This window comes from Astatotilapia calliptera, chromosome 8, assembly GCF_900246225.1.
Source record: "Astatotilapia calliptera chromosome 8, fAstCal1.2, whole genome shotgun sequence".
Lineage (NCBI taxonomy): Eukaryota > Metazoa > Chordata > Actinopteri > Cichliformes > Cichlidae > Astatotilapia > Astatotilapia calliptera.
Genome location: NC_039309.1, coordinates 22,041,002 through 22,067,814, shown reverse-complemented (window position 1 = coordinate 22,067,814; position 26,813 = coordinate 22,041,002). Strand labels below are relative to the sequence as shown.

At 42.1% G+C, this 26,813-nt stretch overlaps 1 protein-coding gene across 2 annotated transcripts in view; it reads right to left on the bottom strand.

Annotated features, from left to right (window-relative positions):
- Positions 1–3,714: 3,714 nt before the first annotated feature.
- dnah9 (dynein, axonemal, heavy chain 9) overlaps positions 3,715–26,813 on the bottom strand; it is a 198,962-nt gene continuing 175,863 nt past the window's right edge. For both annotated transcript variants that reach the window (XM_026177431.1, XM_026177432.1), the window contains 4 exons: positions 25,474–25,656; positions 8,515–8,768; positions 8,297–8,432; positions 3,715–6,472 (listed from right to left, as the gene is read on the bottom strand). In XM_026177431.1, coding sequence (XP_026033216.1) covers positions 6,245–6,472; positions 8,297–8,432; positions 8,515–8,768; positions 25,474–25,656 — 801 coding nt within the window. In that variant the 3' untranslated portion in view covers positions 3,715–6,244. The remainder of the gene's footprint in view (positions 6,473–8,296; positions 8,433–8,514; positions 8,769–25,473; positions 25,657–26,813) is intronic.

Sequence of the window (26,813 nt, the reverse complement as noted above, 5' to 3'; positions counted from 1 at the left end):
ATAACACTCAGGAGCTTCTCTGGGCTGACCTGTAACCTAGCAACCGTGTGACATCTCACACAAGCAGATGATTAAAGGTACCTTCTTTTCCATTCTGAGCATGGAGCCTTTGATAGATCCCCCCCGCCCACTACTTCGACTCCAGCATTCTCCTCAGTAGCATGCCAAGAACACTCATATAACCTACAAATATGAAATATGAATCGTCATGCTTTTTTTAGCCTTTTGAGACCAGGGGTCTGTAGCTGGCGTAGCAGGCAAAGCCGCATCATTAACTGCTCTTAAGAGCTGATACATCTGGCTTTTCATGACACACCAGGATAGTGCTGATCTGCAGGGGCATTTTGAAGCTCATATTATTAGTCTGCACTGCAAATAAATAACACACAACTCAGCATTTATATTTTGGCTGTTAGCCTTTCCAAAACTATAACCATGAAGGGATTATTGATGTTTGTGTCTAAAAAAGCTGTTAGTTGCTTTCAAAAAATAGTCATAAGCTGACTACATTTTTCATTTGATTTATTCTTATTGAAATTCCAATTCATTCCGATACACTCTGTCCTGCTGATCTTCAGAGATTAAAAATAAAACAGTTGGACTTCTTGGTTTTCAAGACATTTCATCTCTCTGAGAGGCTTCTTCAGGTCTAGAACAATTGGTGTAGAGTCACAGGTAATAATCCCCTGGGTGGGTGATGGGAGTCAAAGAGTAAGTACTGGGCTGTGTGTGGATTTTTAGCAAATTTTAGTGGAGCTCTGAACAGAAATTATTGTGAGTTGTGATTCTTTTCCCCACAGTGAGCCAGGTGGTTCCCCACCTACCAAATCACACTAAAAGTCAGTAGGATTAGAATTAGAATACTCTAATCCCAGAGGAAATCATGTAAAAAAATGTATTATAATGTCCAATGTAATCCTATCTATCAGTATTGCTTATTATTCCATTAATATTGCACAGCTTTTAGTCATCTTTGCACAAAAATAGCTGCTAGAAATATCCACCGAAGATCTACTTTTAAATTTCTTACTTTGAGTGCATTTTAGTCTCTTCTTTTTCACTTTCACTTGAATAAAGAAGTTGAGTCAGCTTTTCCTACAATCCGCTCTAACTTTTACCAGAGTATTTTTTTTAACACATATCTATACTTCCACTTAAGTACAGAATGTGTGTACTTTTGTCAGAGAAGGTCAGTCAGGGCCAGTTGATGGAGGACATTTGAATACATCCAATTAGTAATTTTAGAGAGGCTGTTGAGGGTTTTTGGCTTAACAGAAAAGTACAGCCGTGTATCATCTGCATACCAGTGACAGGAGATTAAAACTATTAATTAGATTACCCAGAGGTAATATATATATATTAAAAATCAAAACACAATTGGTCCAAGACCTGTGCCATGAGAACTCCACATATGAGGGTTGCAGATGAGGACACACATTGGTTAATATGAATTCTGAACTGTTGGATGAAAACCATTTGAGCGCAGTACCAATGATGCCCACCAGTTTTGTAATCTGTTGATAAGCGTAGCCTGCCAATAAATCTAGGAAGGCTCATCATATGTCAGCACTTATTTTTTAATACAGCTGTTTCAGTGATGTGGTTTTGTCTGTAACAAGATTGGAATTTATTAAGGATATTGTTTCCTTCAACTAAGGTAGTAGTAATAAATGTGAGTTTGGAAACTGTCCTGTTATCATCTAAAACAGTGGAGGAGTGGTTGACTTTTTTAAGGTAACCTGAAAATGAATGTAGGAGGGATAATGAAAGAAAAGAAACCGAAGAAAAAGCACACATATGTGAAACAATATCGAGGAAATCTAATGTAGCATTAACCATTTAGGAGAACAAAACTTCTTCAAAGTTCAAATGTTAGGCTTAATAATTACAAAGTCCTTTGTAATCACTGGATGCATTTCCTCAATGTGATCCTTTGCCAGGCTGTCATTAGATGTCTGTTCACAGGTCTTGCTCTGTTTTGCTTTACAGTCTAGATTACAGTATTTAGCAGCTCAGTTGCATTGAGATCCTAATACTGACTTGGCTGTTACAGAAACTTCCACCCTTTTCTTTGCATATCTCTTCAGTTACGTTCTCGGTATGTTCCAGGGTTAGGATGCAGTAAAGTCTTACTCCGTGGACTCCATAATTCATCCAGTTATACATCGACACTGGACATCACATTACACCTGCACCTCTGTTTTTGTGGAAGATGGCTTCAAAGGCTTCTACAAATTTGTATCTTCCTACCATTCTAGTAGCCACTTATGCAAAATGTTTAGTCTCGATGGCAAACTCAGTACTGAAAACTGCTCTTCGTGGTTCACCTGAAGTCTTCTTCAGGTTTTTTTATTGCCCAAGATTGGCCTACTTCACTTTAATCATTTCTAGACTTTTAACCTGCTTATTTTATGAATCAACAATTAACAAATTATTGTCAATAGAAAGTTTTTGAGCTTCTTATGACCAGTTCTTTTCCCCCAGGGAGTAAATGCAGAAAAATGGACACACACATACACACATATATCTATTTATGTTTGCGTGTGTTTATATGTGTGATTTGGGGCTTTATACATACAATTGAATTGAATTGCATAGTTAAACTGTATAACAACTCTTCATTATGTTACAAATGAACACACTTGTCAGGCATCAGATCCCAAACATAATTTGTAATTTACCTTCATGCAGATGTGTTTCTTAAATTTATAGTCTAAAAAATATTTATTTATGCAATTTGCACTTCTGTCTTACACAATTTCAATGTCAATAACACTTTTGCTAATTTTAAAAAACTTAATTTTTACTTTTGCTTTTAACCACGGTTATAAATGTAGAAATTCTTGCACCCTCATACAACATGGCCTTTAGTTAGAAATCAGAAAGTCTTCTTTTCTTTACTTGTGAGTTTTCACACCACTGTTAAATCTACAACTATTTGATGGCAAAATCTTCTGTGTAAGAATGCAAAGTTTGACAGATATACTGCAGCATTAGCTGCTAAGCATGACTGAGCTCCACTAAGGGTCAAACAGATAATGTCATACTACATCAGAGAATAACTACAGCACTGCTGCTGAACAGCACGCCATAAGCTATGCTACAGTGACATGACCTGTGTACCAAAGCAGGATCTATTTTCATAATGACACCTGAAGCTGTACTTTAGGAGACCGACATAAAATTCCTCGCCGTGCATCGCTACTTTTCTCTTCCTATTTCCCCTCACGTGCTCCTCGTGCCTCTGTCTCTTAGAGCATTGTTAAGGCTCTCAAATAACCAGATAAAGATGACGCTGGGGAACCTGGGCTTAGACAGCAGCAGAACAAGAAAAAAGAAAGGAAGACAGAGTTTTAAAGTTGGGTTATATCATAGTGCGTGTGTGTGTGCGTGGGTGTATCTGGGAGATTGCGCACTTTCTGCTTTGGAGATGTTTTTTTTATTATCTCAAATGGGGAGGAGAGAGGAAGAAAGGGGTGAAGGAAGGAGGAGGAGGAGAGGGGGAGAGAGTAGGTCTAAAGAGCTGGAAGAGAAGAGGCAGGAGTGGGGAACTGGAAACATGAGATAGGCGAAATGACTGCATATTGGCACTCAAATGGGATATATCATGGAGTATATGAAAATAAAACCACATGTGCAATCTGGAGAGGCAAGATAAAGCATTTTTATTCTGCAACTTTTCTGGAAGAAAGTACAAATGAATAAAATATTTACACATATAAATATATTTCAAACATATATTTTGTATGTGGTTAGTTAAGATATGATTATGAGATTATGTGTGCATAGTGTAGGTAGCTCTACTGATGTGAATTCAGTAAGAAAGTGTTAAATCACCCAATAGTTAAATTTATTCTGTGATATTTTCCAACCAGCCACATCTTTTACAACACCTCCTCATACAGTGACTCACAGATACATATTTGCAGAATTTCTCCACACACAGATGACCAGTAATTAAAACGCTTCAAGCTTCACAAAGTTACATTTAAAGGTACATCATGCAAAAGATCCAACATTGCTCTTTGTGACACTTCTATATAGTCCTATATAAAATCACCAACAGGACGTTTTTGCCACTTCCTGGTGGTGACTGTCTCGGAAAAACAGTTAAAAAAATGTAGGCATACTCCTAATTTTAAAAGTGCCCACTGCATAGTTGTTATGCAGGGGAAAACTGTTCTTAGACAAGAACACTATTGTACAGGACTGTAAGCATGATTTTAGCCCTGTAAAACTGGACGTTTTAACATGGGAATGTATGGAACCAGCCTCAAGTGGGAAAAAATGCAGTTTTTAGCCTTTTCACCTTCACTTCAGACAGCTGTGGAGCATGTGTGAGCATGGGGAGTCTAAAGATTGAAAGGCTGGTGGATCAGTCCCTGGCTTCTCCATGTTTCTGTTGAAATATCTTTGGGCAAATAACTGCCCTCAGTGCATGCACTGGAATGTGTGTGTATAAATGTAAAAGTGCTGTACACTGTCTATGTGATTGGGTGAGTAGGACTTGCTTTGAGTGTTTGCAGCACTGCAGCCTCCATTTCTTCATGTTTCTACAGCAGAGCTGCTGTGGCGAGTGCTTTGAGGTCTCTTTGGGCTGGTTTTAATCTTTGCTTTTTGTTGTGGGCTTTGTGTTCACACGTAAACACTAGAGTTCAGGGATATGTGTTGGTGCATGGATTTATACTGTCAACTGGTAATTATGTGACAATGAGTTTTAGGTCCATTTATGGCCTTGCGAGAAAGTAATGTAACAAGCAGTTTAACACATTACTCTGGTAGTTAAGTAACATACTGCATTACAGTAACCAGTAATGTGTTCTTTTTTTTGAGTCACGACCTCCAACGACTGGAGGGGACATTGCTTACCACTCATACTAAAGTGCCTCCTTTACATGTGGGAACAATAAGTTTTGACTGTTCAGAGATTTGTATAACCAAATAAAGTCAATCAAATGTTTTTAAAAACAAATTACAAATAAATAATGGGACGCTTCATTTGTGTGTTTAGTTTCAGTGAAACTTTGTAAATTTGGAGTTGAGTTGCTCTAAATTTTAGCTTAGTTTTAGTTTTTCCACTTTCCTGCCAATGTGCCACTTAGAATTCTTTTAGTCAAATTGGTTGAATTCTTTGTAATAGACTGAAAAAAGATGATGGTTCACCTTTCTCAACCCTTTTAAGTTGTTGGGATCTTTAAAAGGGACTTTTTTGATATCTCTTTACCAACTCTTCACATTTTTGTCAGATGGAACGTGATCCTATTTTCTTTAGGGGTACAGGTCTTCCAAAGCAGATGTTCATGTGCTAAGTTTGGAACAAGTCTTGGTTTGTCTGGGCTAAATAATATGTAATGAACCAGACTGAGTCAAGAAAATGGACTGTTTGTAGTTACCACAGAAGCTCAAATGAATTCTGCTGTTACAGAGGTAATAAATTCATGATTTATGTGAAATGTATGTGACGCTCTCCTGATAGGGAAGGTCCGGAATTATAGTTGCCGTAAATGATGACAGAAAAAAATAAAATAAAGCTCAGTGTCTCAGAAAATGATTTGGAGCTCTTCAACAGCCTGACAGGAGAAAATGTAAGAGTGTGACTGATTTACAAAATACACTAATGTGGGTTTTACATGTTGCCATTTTTCATGTGTCACTTACTTGAGAGACAGGCCTTCAAAGATGAGAAATCTCTTCTTAGATCAAAGGTTTCTTATAGAAACTTTCCCCACAGGACAAGTGTCAGAGTGGTTCTTATCATCAAAGAGTCCTATGCTCAGAAGCACAAGATTGGAAATGAAGTCCTATAATCACGGGTGTCCCATAATCAGAACAGCAACCACTGTGGCCACAAGTCCCACTATAACAATAATGGCACAATCAATGACGCCAAGTTACCTTTAACAAATGCTATAATATGGGGTTCCTGTTAAAGCAATGCTAAAAACATTGGGTCTTAGAGTTATTTAGGCGGGGTAAGGTGTTTAATTTTGAGTCAGTTTCTATTTTTGCAAAACTTTTGAAATGTTTATATGTAGGTGGAAAAGTAAGAACGGTCTAACTTAGCTTTCTGAAACTATCTAGAGTAAAACCAACAGAGGCTATAGCAAGAATTCCCTGAGTGCTTTGACCAATAAATCTACCTTTTCATTTGTTATTCCCAAATACTAACACATCTCATATATGTCCATTGACATTTGAACCATTCCCTCTTTCAGGATCATTAGCGCGTTCATCTTAAACCATTCTAGATCTGTAGAAGAAGAGCCACGCCAGCTAAGGTCCACTTGGAGGGGTTTTCTTTGGTCTTCAGGTTAAAGGTCCATACGTATGTGGGTCCCCTCTGACGAGTCTTATAAACAGGGCACTGGTAGAGGTTTCTGTTGTCCCATTTGTCCACTGGGATAGCCTTGATGAACATGACCGGCATGGTTGGGGTGAGCTCTTTGAGACGGGCATCCACAATCAAGCCAGTCTGAAAGAAAAAGAAATAAAGAAGGAAAGTCGGGGAGATGGGAAGGAGAGGGAGGGTGTGAAGGAGGAATAACAAGCCAATCAACCCCAGACAGGAACATTTCACAGAACTGTAGAAGTTATAAATTAGTTTGAGGTTTGTGGAAGCTTTGCTCAGATGCTGTGCTTGCCATTGAGCCTCCATTTAATAATCATTTTGTGCCAGAGCAAAGAAAAGAAAAGAAAAGAAAAGAAAAGAAAAGAAAAGAAAAGAAGCTGTTTGACTAATCTTGGATGGCACAAGCAGAGTTAGAGTTTGTTAAACACAGTTTTGTGGCACCCTTGAAAAGTGGTGAAAGTCAAGAGAGTCTGAGCTGAAGTCGAGCTACCCTGTCTTAGTATACACACTCTCTAAACAGTCGGAAACAGAGTGGTCTGTCTCGCTAATTAATCCTCCTACAATTAGCTCCTGACAAACAGAAGTTTCTCCATGCATGCACAGTGACTTTCAGGAATGAATGTAAATCCTGATGACTTTGGAAAGCAAAGAGGACAAAGCCCGGACTGCATCTGCAATTCCTACAACACTTTAAAGAGTTGCTAAGTACCAATAACCTTATATCTGTTTCGGGTAAATAACAATGATGAGGATCCTAAAGTGAGCAAGTCATTATGGTAAAAATGGTAAATGGCCTGTATTTGTATAACGCTTTACTTAGTCCCTGAGGACCCCAAAGCACTTTACACTACATTCACACACACTGGTGATGGCAAGCTACATTGTAGCCACAGCTGCCCTGGGGCGCACTGACAGAGGCGAGGCTGCCAGACACTGGCGCCACCGGGCCCTCTGACCACCACCAGTAGGCAAAGGGTGAAGCGTCTTGCCCAAGGACACAACGACCCAGACTGTCCGAGCCGGGGCTCGAACCGGCAGCCTTCCAATTACAAGACGACCTGCCAACTCTTGAGCCACGATCGCCCAATTATAAATTGTCCTAATGATGCTGTGTCTACACTCTTACTACACTAGCGAATATCCATTTTGATCGTGTGCTCACACAACATATTGAAAGAATCAAGTACATCACAAAGCAGGACATCAATAAGTAGTGTCCATCACAAACACAAATCATTTCAAAGGACATATCTGCATATTCTGTGATTCCACATGCAATACATGATGTCTGAACCATCTCTGAATAAAATGTAAGGTTCATTAATATAGATTAGGTTTAATATAAATCTTTGACTTTAATGGCTGCACAGAGCATTGTCCAAACGGAGCGCTGCATACTCGCCTATTCACACTCTGCTACTCCCTGCCAGTGGCACAGAACTGGCCCTGGGGCTGAGAGGAGAATGGGTAGGAGGAGAAGAGTTGTGTGAGTGGAAGCCACCCAGCCTGTAGGGCTGCCTGTCTATTTGCCTGCGCCTCCAACTTTAATGAAGAAAAAAGGAACCACTCCTCCAAAGGGTGATCTCAGTGCTCAAGTGCACACTCTGCACATTCCCTAATTAAGAAGTCTAGTGGGATGCACCTTGAAAGCTGGGCACATATGCAGAGCTTGAATGTATAGAGATAGAAAGAGCTTTGGGAAGCTGAGTAATGTGCTATGCCCCAACAGCTGAACACAAGCAGGTTGCAAAGCAGAAAATGAAGCCACTAAGGAAATGTGAAGGTGCTTTTTTTGTGAGCTTAAATGAGGTGAGGGTCAGCTCACCTCATTTAGATATATAGTCTGAGGAGCTTGCAAGTGAAAGCGTGTTGTGTTTGTTGTATCAACTTTCTGTAGCAACTTTGCGGCACTCAGCTAAACAAGGAAATCAATAAAAACTCATGTACCTGTGTGTCCCAGCGTGCACCCTCCATGTACAACCCGTGTATGTAGGCCCCTTCACGAGGTGGAGAGCTGAAGTCCTCGCGATTCTTCTTTGTGACATCACACTGCAGACACATACTGTCCAGGGGCCACTCGTTTCTGCCGCATAACCACACATTTCCTGTTAACAAGCCATGTGGTTTCCATCATTTTCTTATATCTTAATGCTGAGTAGCCCTACCTTCTCGCCATAGCCTGCATGATGGCTGTGAGAAAGGACTGAGGGTTAAAGAAGCCAGCCAGCCACACTGCAGAAGGTAAGCTGAAATCAGCTGACCAAGCTTCCAGCTCCCTGATCCTGGCCAGCAGGTCAGTGAACCACAGGGCCAGGCCAGACATGGAGGGATATGCCCGTTTGGTCCAACTCTCTGGCACCATGTCCAGGAAGATAGCATTCTGAAGGTTTTCCATGTCACTGGTCATGGTCAGCTCTCCCTGATGAGCGAGGGTTAAAGGAGAGAGAACAGATGAGATAAAAAAATATATACTGCTACACGTTAACGGAGTAATAAAAAAAATTCTTGTTTCTTATTTCTCCTTTCATTAATTTCTGCAACACACTGACAGTAGAGCACCTGGTGTTTTAAGCTACAATCCCACTGATACAACATTGACACCTTCCAACAAACAACCTGCATGATGATCTGCTGGATAATCTGCTTGATTTGGGCTTTAGGCAGTGTCCTCTGGATTGCACCTTACCACCAGCAGAGAGGGAAGGAACAAGGCTAAACGAAATACTAGCTGTAGCGACTTCCACAGTCGCTACAGGCCGGGGATGGAGCCTGCCTATTTGCCTGACGCGCTGTCAGTTACGCAATAATGCGAGAGATGGAATTGTTTGCTCGTTTAATTAAAGTGCTTTGCGATTTTTACAGAGTAGTATCATCGGCTCCTGATTCAAACTCTTACAACATCACAGGCTCTAATATAACGAAGCGAACATGTCGTGCAGCGGTCAACAAAAACTACGGCTACCCAGCCCTCCTCTCTGTCAAAATCAAAACCCGTGAATGACAGACTGACAACGCCCATTTATGTCACCGCTAGCACCCACGTGACTCCCATAACAACCAAACAAATAAAAAACCCAGTGATCATCAAAATCCAATACATTCAATTATGGCTCCTACACACCAGCCCCTAATTATTAGGATCCCTTCTAATAATTACCCATAATTAACCAAGTAGGAGACATAAAACATGCAGAGAAAAGTCAAGCATTTACTGTATTTCAATATTACCCGCAGGAATCCTATAGGTAATCTTAAAGTCTATCTATAAAGAAAAATGAGAGACATTTTATATCCAAATACAATCAAAGTCTGATAATTGGACCCAGAAGTCTTTAACTGTGATCTGCCTCCAGCAGTAGACACAGTTTGGTAATAGGTCGATCCAGGCAACTAGTCTGAGTTTTAATCCGAACTTGACGAACGAATCCTCTTCGGTCAGGAAAAGTCTTTATCACACGTCCCATTGGCCAAGAGTTTCGAGGTGCCGAACTGTCCATGATGAGAACCAGATCTCCCACGATGAGGTTCCTTTTTACTCCAATCCATCGCTGACGTTCCTGTTGCTGTAGTAGGTATTCCTTCACCCATCTTTTCCAAAACAAATCAGACATGTATTGGACTTGTTTCCATCTTCTGTGTGTGTACATATCAGTGGAATGGAATACTCCTGGTGGTAATATCGGTGAGGTCTTTAACAGAAGAAGATGATTAGGGGGTCAAAGCTTCCAGGTCGTTAGGATCCATTGAGGCTTTGGTAATTGGGCGGCTGTTAATGATGGCTTCAACCTCACAAAGTACAGTATGAAGACCTTCTTCATCCAGATTTTGTACTTTCATTATGGAATTAAGTACTTTGCGAACCAGTCTTATCAGTCGCTCCCAGGTTCCTCCGTGATGTGAACCTCCAGGTGGATTAAAGGTCCATTTAACTCCCTTTTGCAGAAAGACGTCTGTTACGGTCGCTGACCTCTAGTGGCTCTCCCTCTGTAGAAGAGTTGTTTTTCTCCTTTTCTTGTGTTGCAGGTCTGCCTCATGAGCCGCAGCTGAGGTGTGTTCCCGCTCGTCAGCCACGGCATATAGGCTGCCATCCTAAACTGCCACACCCCCTGCCATTTTCCCCATGTTTGCCAGAGCTGTGAGCTGTAGAGTTTTTGGCAGCGGGCCTTAGTGTGTGTGTATGTGTGTGAGAACTTACCCTCTGTGAACTTTGGTTTTTCTTTCTTTTATTGTGAGCGAAGGTGTGCCCTTATTGTGATAATTAGTTTGTCATTGTGGAAGCAGGTAGGGGTTCTCTGCCATTTTTGTTTCACCTGTTTTCTCCTGGTTTGGTTAGACAGGGAGCTCAGCCATTGTATTTTGTTTTTGGTTAGTGAGTACTTGGTTTTGATTTCTAGCTAAAAGGGGGTGTTTTGTTTATTGTTTTGGCCTTGGAGACCCTGAAGAAAAGAAAAGCGTTCTTTTAAACCTGGTGATCAGGTACTCGTGTTGGTGCCCACATCTGGTCCGTCTCTGTCAGCCCAATTTGCGGGACCATATGTGGTAGAGAGCAAAGTCAATGACACAGACTACATCGTTCGCACTCCGGATAGGAGGCGTAAAACACGGCTCTGCCATATAAACATGCTGAAACTGTTTCACTCTAGGGAAGACGACCGCGAGGGCTCCATCTCACTCATTTCTGTGCCCATAAACCATGATGATGGTTTGGTGAAGGGTAGTGAAGGTCAGCAGAGCGGCAGGCTTGCAAACTCAGAGGTTCTTGGTGCCTTAGACACGTACCTCTCCTATCTTCCTCATGACGAGAGAGACGATGTGAAAGATCTGATCCTAGCGCACCCTAGTCTGTTTGGGGATGTACCGTCTAAAACCCCAGTGTTAAAGCACGACATTGACGTGGGTGATGCGTGCCCTATTAAGCAACACGCATACCGGTGCCCCCCACTCAAGAGGGAATTAATGAAAAACGAGGTACAGTACCTGCTTGGAAATGGTTTGGCAATACCTAGCCATAGCTCTTGGAGCTCTCCATGTCTGCTGACACCAAAGTCAGATGGTTCTCCTCGTTTTTGTACTGATTTTAGGAGAGTAAATGCAGTCACAGTCCCTGACTCATACCCATTGCCTCGCATGGAAGACTGCATAGACAGTATTGGAGCCGCCACCTACATAACAAAGCTAGATCTGTTAAAAGGGTACTGGCAGGTTCCTCTAACTAGCAGAGCCTCTGATATTTCAGCATTTGTTACTCCAGACTATTTCTTGCAGTACACAGTGATGGCGTTTGGCATGCGGAATGCACCAGCCACTTTCCAACGACTTATGAACCTTGTGTTAGCAGACATTCACAGTTGTAATGTGTATTTGGATGACATTGTGGTATATTCTTCTTGCTGGACTGATCACGTGAGTACTCTGAGGGATGTTTTTGCTCGTTTAACCCAGGCTTCCCTAACTCTGAACCTGGCAAAGTGTGAATTTGCCAAGGCGGTAGTGACATACCTCGGAAAACAAGTGGGACATGGCCAGGTGCGCCCCGTGAATGCAAAGGTGGAGGCCGTACTGAGCTACCCGGTGCCCACCACCAGACGGGAGCTCAGACGCTTCTTGGGTCTGGTGGGCTACTACAGATGTTTCTGCCGGAACTTTTCAACAGTGGTGGCTCCCCTAACTCGTCTGTGCAGTCCAAAGGAACCCTTCGTATGGACTGCGAGTGCCAACATGCATTTGACTGTGCCAAGTCTCTCCTTTGCAGTGCCCCTGTACTGGCTGCTCCCGACTTCAGCAAGGCCTTCAAGCTGGAAGTGGATGCAAGCGCTACGGGCGCTGGAGCAGTACTGTTGCAGGATGGAGTTGATGGCATCAGTCACCTGGTTTCCTGCTTCTCAGCTAAGTTCAAGCCTCATCAACTCAACTATTCCACCATTGAGAAGGAAACCCTGGCCATGTTGCTTGCTCTGCAGCATTTCGACGTGTACGTGGGGTCAACCACCACCCCTGTCATGGTTTATACTGACCATAACCCTCTGGTATTCCTAAAGCACATGTACAATCATAACCAAAGATTGATGAGATGGGCGTTGCTTGCTCAGGAGTATAACATAGACATCCGACATCAGAGAGGTGTGGACAACGTGGTGGCTGACGCACTGTCCAGGACCCAGTATTAACCCCTTAACCCCAGTAACGGACCTGGTGGCAGTTGTTAAAGGTGTCTGTTTACTGTATGTGATATTTTATGTGGGGGGGTGTTACGGTCGCTGACCTCTAGTGGCTCTCCCTCTGTAGAAGAGTTGTTTTTCTCCTTTTCTTGTGTTGCAGGTCTGCCTCATGAGCCGCAGCTGAGGTGTGTTCCCGCTCGTCAGCCACGGCATATAGGCTGCCATCCTAAACTGCCACACCCCCTGCCATTTTCCCCATGTTTGCCAGAGCTGTGAGCTGTAGAGTTTTGGGCAGCGGGCCTTAGTGTGTATGTGTGTGAGAACTTACCCTCTGTGAACTTTGGTTTTTCTTTCTTTTATTGTGAGCGAAGGTGTGCCCTTATTGTGATAATTAGTTTGTCATTGTGGAAGCAGGTAGGGGTTCTCTGCCATTTTTGTTTCACCTGTTTTCTCCTGGTTTGGTTAGACAGGGAGCTCAGCCATTGTATTTTGTTTTTGGTTAGTGAGTACTTGGTTTTGATTTCTAGCTAAAAGGGGGTGTTTTGTTTATTGTTTTGGCCTTGGAGACCCTGAAGAAAAGAGCTTCCCTGTGTTTTTGTACTATAGTAGTTTTAGGCAATAAATCTTGTATACAGACAGCTATTTCTCCAGTAGTTCATGTGTTCCCTTTCACTTTGTGTTACCCCTCACTCCAGTCGACACTCCGTTCATTAAGTGGGGCGTAACAACGTCATTGATTTTTACCTGGTTCCAATGTTCAATGGCAGTTCTAAGTTCACGTTCAGCACCTACAAAATTGGTTCCGTTGTCAGAACGCAGTTCTCGAACCTGACCTCTTCTTGCATTGAAACGTCTGAACGCATTAATGAAAGAGTCAGTATCCAATGATGGAGCAACCTCAATGTGAACAGCACGGATAGCAAGGCAGGTGAACATAACACCGTATCTCTTCACCACGCTCCTCCTACTTTTTACACTGAAGGGTCCGAAGTAATCCACTCCCACCTGCGTGAATGGAGGTTCATCTGGAATGATTCTTTCATTGGGCAAATCCGCCATCTGTTGATTCACCGGTGGAGCATTAAGACGTCGACAGATGACACATTTAGATAACACTTTTCTTATTGCTGTACTAGCTCCAATCAACCAGTACTTTTCTCTTAGCTTAGACAGCATGTGGTTACGACCACCATGTCCAACTTCCTGATGTATGTGTCTAAGCAAGAGCTCGGAAATGTGTTGATCCTTTGCTAGTATTATGGGATGTTTCACCTCAACCGGCATTGATGATCTACCAAGTCTCCCACCTACTCTGAGAATTCCATCTTGCAGCTGTGGGCAGAGTCTTAAGATAAGATAAGATAAGATAAGATAGAACTTTATTAATCCCTCGGGTGGGTTCCTCTGGGAAATTCGACTTCCAAAAAAAGCACAGCAACGACCGAAGTTACAGTTACAGAATTGTTATATATATATATATATATATACACACACACACACACACACACACACACACACACACACACACACACACACATATAAATACAGAGACAAATATAAATAAAGTATACAAAGGGGATAAATAGAATAAATAGGAATAAAAAATAAAAATACAAGTGAATTGCACATTTCAAGTATTGAGTCTACTGCACTGTTGACTATTTACAAAAAGTATTGCACAAGGTATTGTACAGTGAGGTGAAGAGGCACTACAGCTTAGTTGTTCCCCCCTCCTTTGTCCTCCTGTTTCCTGTTTCCCCTCCCTCTCCCCTCCAGAGAGGAGTTAAACAGTTTGATGGCGTGTGGGACAAAGGAGTTTTTAAGTCTGTTAGTTCTTGTCTTGGGGAGAAGCAACCTGTCACTGAACAGACTCTTCTGATTGTTTATGGCCGTGTGCAGAGGATGCCCAGCATTGTCCATAATGTCCATCAGTTTCTTTAATGTCCTTTTCTCTGCCACTGTCACCAGAGTGTCCAGCTTCATGCCGACCACAGAGCTAGCCTTCCTGATCAGTTTCTCCAGCCTGGATGAGTCCCTCTTTGCTGTGCTGCTCCCCCAGCACACCACAGCATAGAAAAGTACTCCAGCAACCACCGACTGGTAAAACATCCTCAGGAGCTTCCTGCAGATGTTAAAAGACCTCAGCCTCCTGAGGAAGTACAGTCGGCTTTGGGCTTTTTTATACAGGTGCTCTGTGTTGCATGACCAGTCCAGTTTATTGTCCACCCACAGCCCGAGGTACTTGTACTTGTTGACCACCTCCACCTCCTCCCCCTCTATCTGAACCGGCAGTGGACCTTCTCTGGACCTCCCGAAGTCCACAACCAGTTCCTTAGTCTTTGAGGTGTTGAGTTGCAGGTGGTTTGTGTGACTCCATGCGACAAAGTTCCTCACCAGACTTCTGTACTCCTCTTCCTGATCATCCCAGATACACCCCATGATGGCTGTGTCATCTGCAAACTTCTGAATATGGCATAATTCAGAGTTGTAGCAGAAGTCAGAGGTGTACAGGGTGAAGAGAAGAGGGGACAGCACAGTTCCCTGTGGTGCTCCTGTGCTGCTGACCACAGTGTCAGACGTGATGTCCTTCAGCCTGACGTACTATGGTCTGTCGGTGAGGTAGTCGGAGATCCAAGCCACCAGGCAGGGGTCCACCTCCATCCTGTTCAGTTTTTCCTGAAGCATACAGGGCCGGATGGTATTAAAGGCACTGGAAAAGTCAAGAAACCGTATCCTGACCGTGCCTTTTCCCCCATCCAGGTGTGAGTGGGCTCTGTGTAGGAGGTACAGGATGGCATCCTCCACTCCGACACCCGCCTTGTATGCAAACTGTAGTGGGTCCTGGGCATGTTGTACCTGTGGTCGGAGGAGGTTGAGGAAGAGCCGCTCTAGAGTCTTCATAAGATGTGACGTCAGTGCCACCGGTCAGAAGTCATTCAGCTCATTGGGCCGGTTCCTTTTAGGGACCGGGACGATGCAGGATGTCTTCCATAGGGCGGGCACTCTCCCCAGTCGCAGACTGAGGTTGAAGACTTGTTGTAGCGGCTCCCCAAGTTCAGCAGCACACGCCTTAAGCATCCTAGGACACACCTTGTCTGGGCCTGCTGCCTTTCTGGGGCGAAGCTTCCTTCTTCCTTCTTCTTAGAGGACTTGATTTTATAATGGGTTGTCCCTTCTCCAGATTCACAAGCTCCAAGGAAAATCTCCTCCTCTGACAGAACTTGATAATGACAACCTCAGCTTTGTCCAGATCTTCCACTGTAAGATTCTTAATCACAGATGTCCTCTTAAAGTTCCTCAGCTTTTCTTCCACAAATGATTTCTGTTGCTCTTTGGTGACCTCTGACTGTGGTAAACTTGAACACAATTCTCTCCTTTTCTTCACAAAGGACAGAAGCAAGTCCTTAAATTTTAACAGCCATGCCACTGACTTCTTAAGACGTGTCCAGGTGGAAAAATGTTTAAACAAGCGAGTAACAGAATTTTCTCCAGCTTGCTCAACACTCACTGTGGCAACTGTTTTTACCTCAGGATCATCAGATGCAAGCAGACTGATGTCATCTGGGTAGACAGGCCATTCACTTCTAGATTGTAGAAGATACTGAGGCCCAGACAACCATTTTGTATTCTTCATAAAAACATCGACTTTCACTCCTCTTGAGGCCATATCTGCTGGATTACTGGCAGTGTCCACATATCTCCATTGCGAGGAAGATGAAACTCTTAAGATTTGTGAAACTCGGTTGGCCACAAAAACCTTGAATCTTGAAGTTTCACTCCTGATGTATTTAAGAACAGAAGCACTATCTGTCCAAAACACAGAATCCAGAAGTTCCATCTGCAGCTCTTTCCTCCAGAGTACATCCAATCGACTGGCCATGGTTGCTGCAATGAGCTCCATTCTCGGGACGGTAAAGGATTTAAGAGGAGCGACACGAGCTTTTCCCATAACAAACGCACAGTGTCGTTCTGAACAAATGTTTTCAATCAGCAGGTAGGTCACTGTTCCATACCCATCCTCACTGGCATCACAGAAATGGTGCAACTGAGCACTCGTGATTTCTCCAAATCCATCAGGTTTCAGACAACGACTCACTTCAAACTTGCTCAATAGCTGGAGCTGCTGGAGCCATGTTAACCATCTTTTGGAAAACAGCTCTGGTACGTTATCGTCCCAGCCGATTCCTTCCTGGCATAGATCTCTTAGGATTTTCTTAGCAGTTAAGACCACAGGACTTAGCATTCCAAGAGGATCATAGATAGAACTGACAATTGAAAGGATTCCTCTTCTGGTGAGCGGTCTGTCCTTGAGCACAATCTTGAACTTAAAAGAGTCTGATTTTATGCACCACTCCACGCCCAAAACTCGCTCGATCATTGAGGAATCCAATTCCATGTTCAACTCTTTCATTCCTGTGGCTCTGTGACTTTCAGGAATTGATTCCAGCACTCCAGGCTTGGTGGTGATCCACTTTTTGAGCAAAAATCCTCCTTTGGCACACAAAGAAACCAACTCGTGGTACATTAACACTGCTTCCTCATCAGTTTCAACGGACACAAGACAATCGTCCACATAAAAACAGTGCAACAACTTCTTCACAGCTTCCTCACTGTAGAGATGTCCAAAGTCATCCGCACACTTTCTGAGTGCAAACTTGGCACAACTTGGTGACGAAGTTGCCCCGAAGAGATGTACATTCATCCTGTATTCAGATGTTGGTCGTTCCAGATCACCTTTAGGCCACCAGAGAAATCTCAATAGATCTTTATCTTCAGCTGGAACCATGACTTGATGGAACATGGATTCAATATCTCCCATAATTACAACTGGCTCCTTCCTGAATCTTGTGATCACTCCTATTAAAGAGCTTGTAAGATCAGGTCCTTGTAAGAGTTGGGAGTTTAAAGATGTTCCATGATAACTCACTCCACAGTCAAACACAACTCTGAGTTTCTTCTTGGTCGGATGGTAAACACCATGGTGTGGTATATACCACAGCTTGCCATCATTGCGATTGATCTCCTCTTCCGGGACCTTTTCAGCATAACCTTTAGCCAGAAGCTCATTCATGAAGACTTTGTACTCAGTATGAAACACTGTGTCTCTCTCAAATCTCTTTTGTAGAAAGCACAGACGTTGTTGAACAACTTTCTTATTGTTTGGCATACTGATACTGGCATTCCGAAAAGATAATGCTATCTGGATATGACCACCCACATATTTGGCAGAGTTAGTCACTATTTCCAGAAATCTCTGATCCTCTCTTGACAATCCAACCTGCTCATCAACTTTGCTCTCAGGAAAGTCATTCTTGAACTGTTGCTGCCAAAGCTCCTCCAGCGTGACAACAGAAATTCTGTTGACTGTAACTTGTGGATGCTTCTGATCACTTGTAGCTTCACAGTTTCCTGAAAGTGGTCCATTGATGGTCCAGCCAAGCCTTGTCCTTACGGCATACGGTCCTCCATCAACACTACACACCACTTCCAGAGGTTCCAAGGCTTTGGGAATGTTTGTTCCAATCAGAAGTTCGATTCCTGCATTTATTTGAGGCAAGGTTATGCGTTTTAAATGTGCCCATCCTTCAATATCTCTTGGTGTTGTAATATTTCCTTTATGTACAGGCATGGACTCCTGTGTGTACACTTTTGGCAGTTCCAGAAATTCATCACCACAAAGAGCGGCAACCTCCAGTCCTGATAAAGTGTTGCTGCTCACAACTCTTTCCTGGCCCATGGTTCTGAGGAGGATGTTTCCTTTCCTTCCCTCAAGGTGAAGTCTGCGCATCAGACTCTCAGTGCAGAAAACTAGTGTGCTCCCTTGGTCAAAAAAAGCATATGTTGTAATAATGTTGCTTCCTTTCTTTGACTTTACTTGGACAGGCACAATGGGCAGTTTACAGTCCTGGTCTCCAGCCCCTGTAAGACCACTCGACACCAGTGTGCTCACATGCGGCTGCATGTTCCTGTCGGTCTTTTCAGAAGGTGAACTTTCTTTGTGCAGGATGGTGGGATGTTTCCGGCTGCAATTGGAACAGGAAATCCTCTTACGGCAATCTTTACTGATGTGTCCTATACACAAACAGCCAAAACAGATGCCATTTTCCTTTAAGAATGTTATCTTCTTCTCATGAGCCATTTTTCCCAACTGTGCACAGACGTCCAACATGTGTCTTCCTCCACAACAAATACAGACGTTCCTTCCAACCTGATTAATTTTCATTTCCATTTCCGCAGGCTTAGGTGTACTCTCCACAACTTGCATAGTGGTGGCAAAGCTTGTTCCTTTATTTCCAGGTCTGCCTTGATACTTGGCTTTACTCATTCCTTTTATTGGTAAAGAAAGCGGAGAATCTTGAATATTACCGAATACAGGATCAGTTAATATTCTTATTTGCTTCTCCAAAAAGTCTGCAATATCCATAAATTTGGCTCTTCTTTTATGCCTTTCTTGCAGGTCACAAACATGGCTTCTCCATTTGTCCCTAAATTTATACGGCAATTTTTTAATAATGTTCACCATATTAGAAGGCATGTCCAAATCACTCAGATGCTGCACCTCCTCCATTGCATTACAGCATCCCCTGAGGAACAAACTGTAGTTCTGAAGAGCTTTTACTTCCTCCGTTTTAATTGATGGCCATGAAAGTGCCTTGTCCAGATATGCAGCTGCGACCTTCTGTTCATCGCCATAGTGCTCCTTTAACAGTGATTTTGCCTTGTGATAACCACGATCCGAGTTCATTTGTTGACAGCTTCTCACCAATTCCTTTGCATGGCCTCTTGTGTACTGTTCCAAAAAATATAAACGATCGCTGTTATTTTTCGTATTGCACTCAACTGCATTCTCAAATGCTTTAATAAATGAATAATATTGAAGTGGATCTCCATCAAAATGAGGTATTTCTCTCTTTGGTAAAGAAAAGAGTCTTTGTTGTTGGATTAAGAGTGTTATTATTTCATTTTGTTTAGTCATTATTCCAATAACATCATTTTGTGGTTCCAGTTCCACCATACCATTTGTATGACAGTCATTTTGTCCATTTGCATCAGATGGGTTTGAAGGAATAACTGAATATTGTCGAGGGTGCTTATTTTGAGAAGATTCAGTCAGCACGGCTTGTTGCATGACACATTCCTGGGTTTTATCTTTTCTCCTGTTTTGAGTTTCAGCATTAGTCAATGAATTTTGTTTTGCAGAAATGTGAGGTATAAATTCCAATGCATCAACATTAAGGGTTTGTTTAGATCTTTCATGGGAAATGTATGAATTCATTCCATCTGAAACTTTTAAAGAGCCTTTTTTGCTTGTTATACTTTGAGCTTTAAGGACATTTATTGTAGCCATTTTTTCAGCAATTTCAGTGTCCAATTTTAGCCTTTCCTTTCTTTTACGAAGACGTTCCTCCTCTTCTTCCAGTACATGTTTCTCATTCAATAATTTCTGCTTTATCATTAAAGCTGCCAACTCTGCCTCAGCTTTCATACGAACAGATGAAGTTGAAGATCTTGATGAAGAAGTTTTGTGGCTTTCAACATTTGAAACACTATCACTTGGCTTGATATCATCCTCCACTTCTGTCTCAGTATTTGATGCAACATTGTTTTCCAATAAATTGATTTGCTTTGGACGAACAGCAGGATTTTGTTCTCTTTGATTTATCCAGTTTTGAATTTCATTTAAAAACACATTGGTGTATTTCATGATACTTGAAAACCATTCCTCTTGTTTTATTACTTCTTCCTCTGGCACCAAAGACAACACCTCAACATGTGAACTTGAAGCCTTTTCACACAGTGCCTTTAAATCCACCAAATACTGCTTAATTTGAGAAAGATTTTCAGTGTGTTGCATGAGCGCTTTCATTTTTTGTATTAGTCCTTTCATTTTATTGACATATATTTTGCATTCATTTTGTAATTTTTCGATTTTATTCAACAATGCCTTTCCAGTCAATTTTCTTTCTCTCTTTCCCCTCAAATGATTAGAGGAACAATCATCACCAGCTGTTTGACTCATGATTTTCCCGTTTGTTTGTTCGATTTTTTATTTATTTATTTTAATCTTCAGTGATCATCCATTAAAACATATATCCACTGGAAGCCACAATAGACTTTGACCATAAAATCCTTTCAACGTAACGGCACTTTAATTGTCCATTTGAACGTCATCCAAGCAGCATAATTACGGTAATAAGACGCAGCGCAGACATCATTCCAAGAGCGCAGCCAAAAACGTTGCACATTTAACCAACATTCATTCCATTCAGTGTCTCTTCTTGAAACATCTCAGCGCTAATCCAATGTGGCTTCCTTTTCCACAACCAGACATGCACAGGTATTCTTACCTGCGCTCCTCAGAATTGCGTCAGGTGTGTCGGTGTTGCTGGGCTCACTCATTCAGATGCGCTGCACTTACTTGGCGTCTTTCAGGTTCCTTGATCTGATTTCTTTGATCCTGCTCGCGGCTGGCTTCTCCAGAATGCCGTTTTTTGTTGACTAAAGATGTAGCGACTTCCACAGTCGCTACAGGCCGGGGATGGAGCCTGCCTATTTGCCTGATGCGCTGTCAGTTACGCAATAATGCGAGAGATGGAATTGTTTGCTCGTTTAATTAAAGTGCTTTGCGATTTTTACAGAGTAGTATCATCGGCTCCTGATTCAAACTCTTACAACATCACAGGCTCTAATATAACGAAGCGAACATGTCGTGCAGCGGTCAACAAAAACTACGGCTACCCAGCCCTCCTCTCTGTCAAAATCAAAACCAGTGAATGACAGACTGACAACGCCCATTTATGTCACCGCTAGCACCCACGTGACTCCCATAACAACCAAACAAATAAAAAACCCAGTGATCATCAAAATCCAATACATTCAATTATGGCTCTCTACACTAGCCACTCTTTATATCCTGTTTATCCTATTAATTCTGCAGCGTTTTCAGTAAATATCTTTCTATGAGCATAGCAAAACTATTTCTTCCTGTTGTGCATGGCTGAGGACAGTCAGGAAAGAGGTACAAAGTGGTGTTACTAGACAAAAAGGACTGCAGATAGCTGGATAGCTAAGGCCTCTGTCACACAGACCTAGAGAATGGTTGACAGTGGTGTATTTCCTGACCAGCTGGTGTGTGGTTACTAGAGGCTGTTGCTGGGTGAGGTTGGCCTCAAAGACAGTGGTATACGAAAAACCTTCCTGTGATTGCTTTGGTAGCTAGGAGACTGCTGTGGTTGCCTGTAGATTGTGTGGAAGATGCTGCCTTGCCTGCAAACACTTGCTAGCTAACACAGAGTATGCTAACTAACCACTCAGCCATAGTGAAAATTAAGAAAGTGTGATGCGAAGTTGTGCCTTTTTTTCTTCCCCACCTGTCACGTTTGGTTCTTTTGCCATCAGAATTATTGTCTAAAGGCCAAGAAAGATGCCCAACGGATTTACTTTACCAAATGGACCATCCCGGCCTTGCCGTATTGGTTCATTTGATTGACCTTTGTTTTTATTGTTTATTTTATTTTATTTTCACTTGCTACACATGGGACAGACATGACTGGGGGAAAGAAAAGGGAGAAAGAAAGAGAGGTAGGGAAACAAAAACAGCGGGGAAGAGGAACGGTGATAAAGGGCACAAAACAAAAACAAACAAAACAAACAGACAAAAAATACATAATCATCACCTGGATCACCGGTTGAGAAAGAAAAAAGAGAAAACAAGCAAAAAAAAGAGCAATATAATAAACAACAACATCACGATAACCTGTGTGAATATAAAAGTAAATACTAAATATTGAATATTATTGTGCAGCACATAAGATCAACAGCTCACAGTGTGCTTTGAGGTAGGAAGGTAAGGTGTAATTTGTGTCTGTGAGCACCCGTGTGTACACCTGTGAGCATGAGCGCGCTTGTATTCAAAAGGTTCCTTCATGTAATGATCTGCTAGAGGGTGTGGGGAGCCACAGCCCCGTCCTCCAGGGCATGAAGCAGGTATGGAGGAGATCCAGGCTCCAGACATCCAGAGACCCCCAGAGCACAAGAGACCAAGGAAGACCAACGACTTGCTGTTGCATAGTGGGTGCAAACTGAGGTCTAGGCCTGACTTCATAAATCTACCACTATAATAAATTAAAGGACACTTCTATGTCGGCATTACAATAACAATAGGTTATCCCACATGCAGAATTCTGAGACTTATATGTGTGGAAGCCAACAGAAAAGGAAAATAACATTTGATTGTGTTCATAAGCTACAACATTTTCCTCTGTTTTGGATACTCCCTTGGTATTCCTTTGAAGTTCAGTAATTTCAAGACATTTTGCTTTAAAACAAACATGAATATGATGCAATAGAAAAGTATGGATTTACTTGTTAGAATGTGAGGATTCCATTAAAATGTTAGATATTGCAATATGAACTGCTGGTGTGACCCGACCAGTGTTTGATAGGCAGGTCATGAAACACGAAACTGCAACATCTACACGGGTATCGGCAAGTTCTGTCCCTTTGCCATAGAAAATAGATAAATCTAATTTATCCAATTTCTAACTTCATTTTTGAAAAAAAAAATCTTTCAGATAACATTATGTTGATATAGTGCGGATTTGTTGCAGTATAATCACCAGAGCTTGCTAGGCTGGTGATGTCACCATAAATGCTAATATTAGTTCTATTGCCATTGTTTGCTGTACTTTATTGAACAGGCTGCTTGTGGATATGAAAAATCTGTTGTATAATTTGGCTTTCATGCTCTTCTTGATCATCTGGAAATACCCATTTTAATTAGGGCGAGTACTCTCAGTGCTGACAAATGCTGTGTCTGTGCAAAAAACTTCTTGCTGGTTTTTGAATGCTATTTACAGGAAGGGAAAAAAGTTCCTGCTTGTCTAGCTAAACACTGGAGGTGAGACCTTCCAGCTACTTAAGGTGTTGAATGGTAACAAGCCCTTTAGAAATCAGTAAACATGGGAATAAGCAAGCCATGCCAGATAAGGAAACATGCTGTAAGATAGCCAAGAGAAGATGGCACTGATGAGTAATGAGACAGCATGCGAGTGAAAACAGTAGTGTCCTTCACCTGCTGATAGTGTAGCTGATGTATCGCTGATGTATAGATACCCATTTCTGACATAAGAATTCTTTATGAGGGTGATAAGGTTCTGTGGGTTTATCTAGATAAGTGACTTTATCATTAACCACTCCTCAAAATAATCCATCAGTTCAGCCATTTCATACTCAACCTCATAGCACTATGAACCTCCAACACCTCAACCAGGATAACATTCTGATAGTTCCTATTTATTGAACTATAGAGGCAACATATGATTCCATTTGCTGGTACAACAGTATACATGGCTTTTAAATCACTGAGCCGATTTATTGGGGCTTGTAGGGCGGGGAGATCGAAGCCTCATAACTCCTGACAAATGCATTGACATATTTTTCCCCCTTTCTTTCTCTTTTCATTTGTTGTTAACACATGACTCAGTCAGGCTTGACACAGAGAATGCCGACATCTCATTCCTTTCTGCTACTCTGTAAGCCAGATCTCTGAGTCACTCTTACAACCGTGCTTCTGACAAACAACAAAGGAAAAGATTTAGTTGTGCAGGAATACTAACTAAGCAGTCTGTTGATGTCAACAGTAGAGAAGCCTATGTAAAGTGAATCATAGGTGTTGAGAATAACTGAAGCTTTTTATGGTGGGGATTCAAGTCACAGTTCACTGTTTTGCGTTGCAGGTTTTTAGTCGTTGAGGGTCCTGTGCAGTATCTTGGCTGTTCCTAGGACTGCACTCGTCTGGACAGAGATCTCGAATGTTCTCTATACTTCTTATGGTCGCTCAACTCCTAGCCAAACATCTCACTAATCACTATAGCCGTGGTGTAGATCAGCTGATTTGTCTTGGTAATGGTTGCAGTAGGTATTGTCTGTAGTACTGCATTCACATAATTACATAATTTACTTAGGTATTATTAAAGTATTCTGATTCTGATCGACAGTAGGCCTTCAGAGGGAACTTGTAATCTTGGTAACCGGCTACAGAAGGTCCAGGTTTCAAGCTTCGCTATGATCCTGTCTTTTAGGTCAGTTCCTCTTGCACTCAACAATCCTTCTTCCATTGCATTTGGGGCTTGGTATCCAATCTCGGGTGGGGGTGATGATATCTCCCCCCAGACTTGTCGTTCTGGCTTCCACTTGCTGTGTCATTTGTGTTATATAAATTTAAACGGCTAAATTCAATGCATTTGAGTTGGTTTGAGCTCTGGAACCAGTCTCTTGGAGAAGGGATGGACTCTTTTCCATTCTGGAGTTGCCTTTGGTGGAAGGAGGTGGGGAGGCCTGGATATCCTACGTATCACCATTGGAGTTTTTATTGCAGGAAAAGACGGTTGCTTCCCCGCACCTTCGGCTTGGAAAATTGGTCCTGACTGTCGTTCAAAGGTTGCTCCATTTGGAGATATCTCTATTAGGATGAACATCAGGTAGTGGCCTCCAGCTTGCACTGGAGTGGTTTGCAAGTCTGAAGCAGTGGGAATGAGAACTAGAACCTTAGACTAGACTGGTCGATCAACGTCCCTATCCTCACGTATGGATATGGGCTTTGGGTAGTGACTGAAATAGTGTGACCAGTTGCTATCTCCTACCAGCAGGAGGCCCAGGAGTAGACCCATGTCAAATAGGTCTCTCTGCTGGCCTGGGAACACCTCAGTGAGGGACTTCTGGGCTTCCTTGCTTAGGTTGCTCATGTGACCCAGCACAGGATAGGTGAAAGAAGATGGATGAGTGGAGGAATCAATGGATGGATCTTATTTGACTTGGTAGCTACTGAATACTGTATCATAATAAAACTCAGGCTTTGTCCACAGGACATGTACAATGTAAATGTTTTTGCAAGGCAAAACACTTCCATCTCCAGTCTCATAACAGTGCATAGCCTCCCATTAACACTTCAAAGCCACTACTCACCTTAAGTCCAAGGCTTAGCTCGTGAAGAGAGCATCTGATCTCCTGGGTGAGAATGTTCATACGCTCACACTCCTGCAGCGCCACGACCTGATAGGGAGTCCTCTCCTCTGCTTTCCCTAGAAGCTCAGCCATGTTGAACTCCTCTGGGAGTTTCTCCAGTATCTCTTCCAGCACTGCATGCACCTGATAACATGGATAGGAATGTAGAAAAAAGTGAGAGGAGTGTTTCCCAGTAAAGTAGCCCATTATGCTTGTCAATATTAAAGCTAAGTAGGACAAGAAACACCAATGGTAAGACAATACTATCCTAAGCAAACATCTGAAAGAGATGGGTTCATCTGAGTCACATAAACTCAGTCCTGTCAATGCTGACAGTCTGAGAAACTGTTTGAAATTGTTCCATAAATATTCATGAAGACATATTTTTGCAACACCAGCTTTTTGTTTTCAATAACAGTATTATTCCTTCAGAAAATCAATGCTCACATCGTATTTTTGTGGACAAGGGGTGAAAGCTAATGTCTGTGTCCAAACTTTCCCAAGACAACCAGCAAGAGAGATCAATCAAAGGATTAGGTACCAAACTAAGGATATCAGGTCATCGTATCTATGGATTTTTTATTCCTGATGATTCTGAATATCTGACTTGACTTTGGCAGCTACTGAACACCCAGAATACAAAGTGGGCCTCTTCAGTAAGCCAGAAAGATTCCAAATCATAATATATTAAATGACCAATGGAAACACGGAAACACACACACACGGCAAATGTAAAGTCACAAATCAACCTTACATATATGTTTTTAGACATTTTAAGGTCAACTAATCATTGACTTCAAAATACAGATGAGAGCAAACGTAAGTAAATCAATCCCAGTTAAAAGCATGCGCATATGAATTAAACATGAATGAAACATGCTGAGCAAACTTCCCTAATGGTCAGCGGTGAAATCAAATTAATGTTTTCTGTTAGAAAGGGGTTGTTGCAATTATCAAATTGTAATCATAAAGTGGTGGAAATAATTATTTGATCCCCTGCAGAACTCATAGGTTTGCTCACTTACAAAGAAAAAAACAGTCTCTAATTTTTACCATAGTTTTACTTTAAAGGAGAGAGACAGGATATCAACAAAAATCCAGAAAAACACATTTTTCTGAAAAACACTTATGAGTAAAAAGCACACCTCCACCAACATGGACCAAAGAGCTGTCTAAAGATGTCAGGGACAAGACTGTAGGCCTGCAAATGTCCATTAATCATCCTTGATCGGGAGCTGGAATGTGGATGAGCCCAAAACTACACAGGAGGAGCTTGTTCATAATCTGGAGGCAGTTGAGAT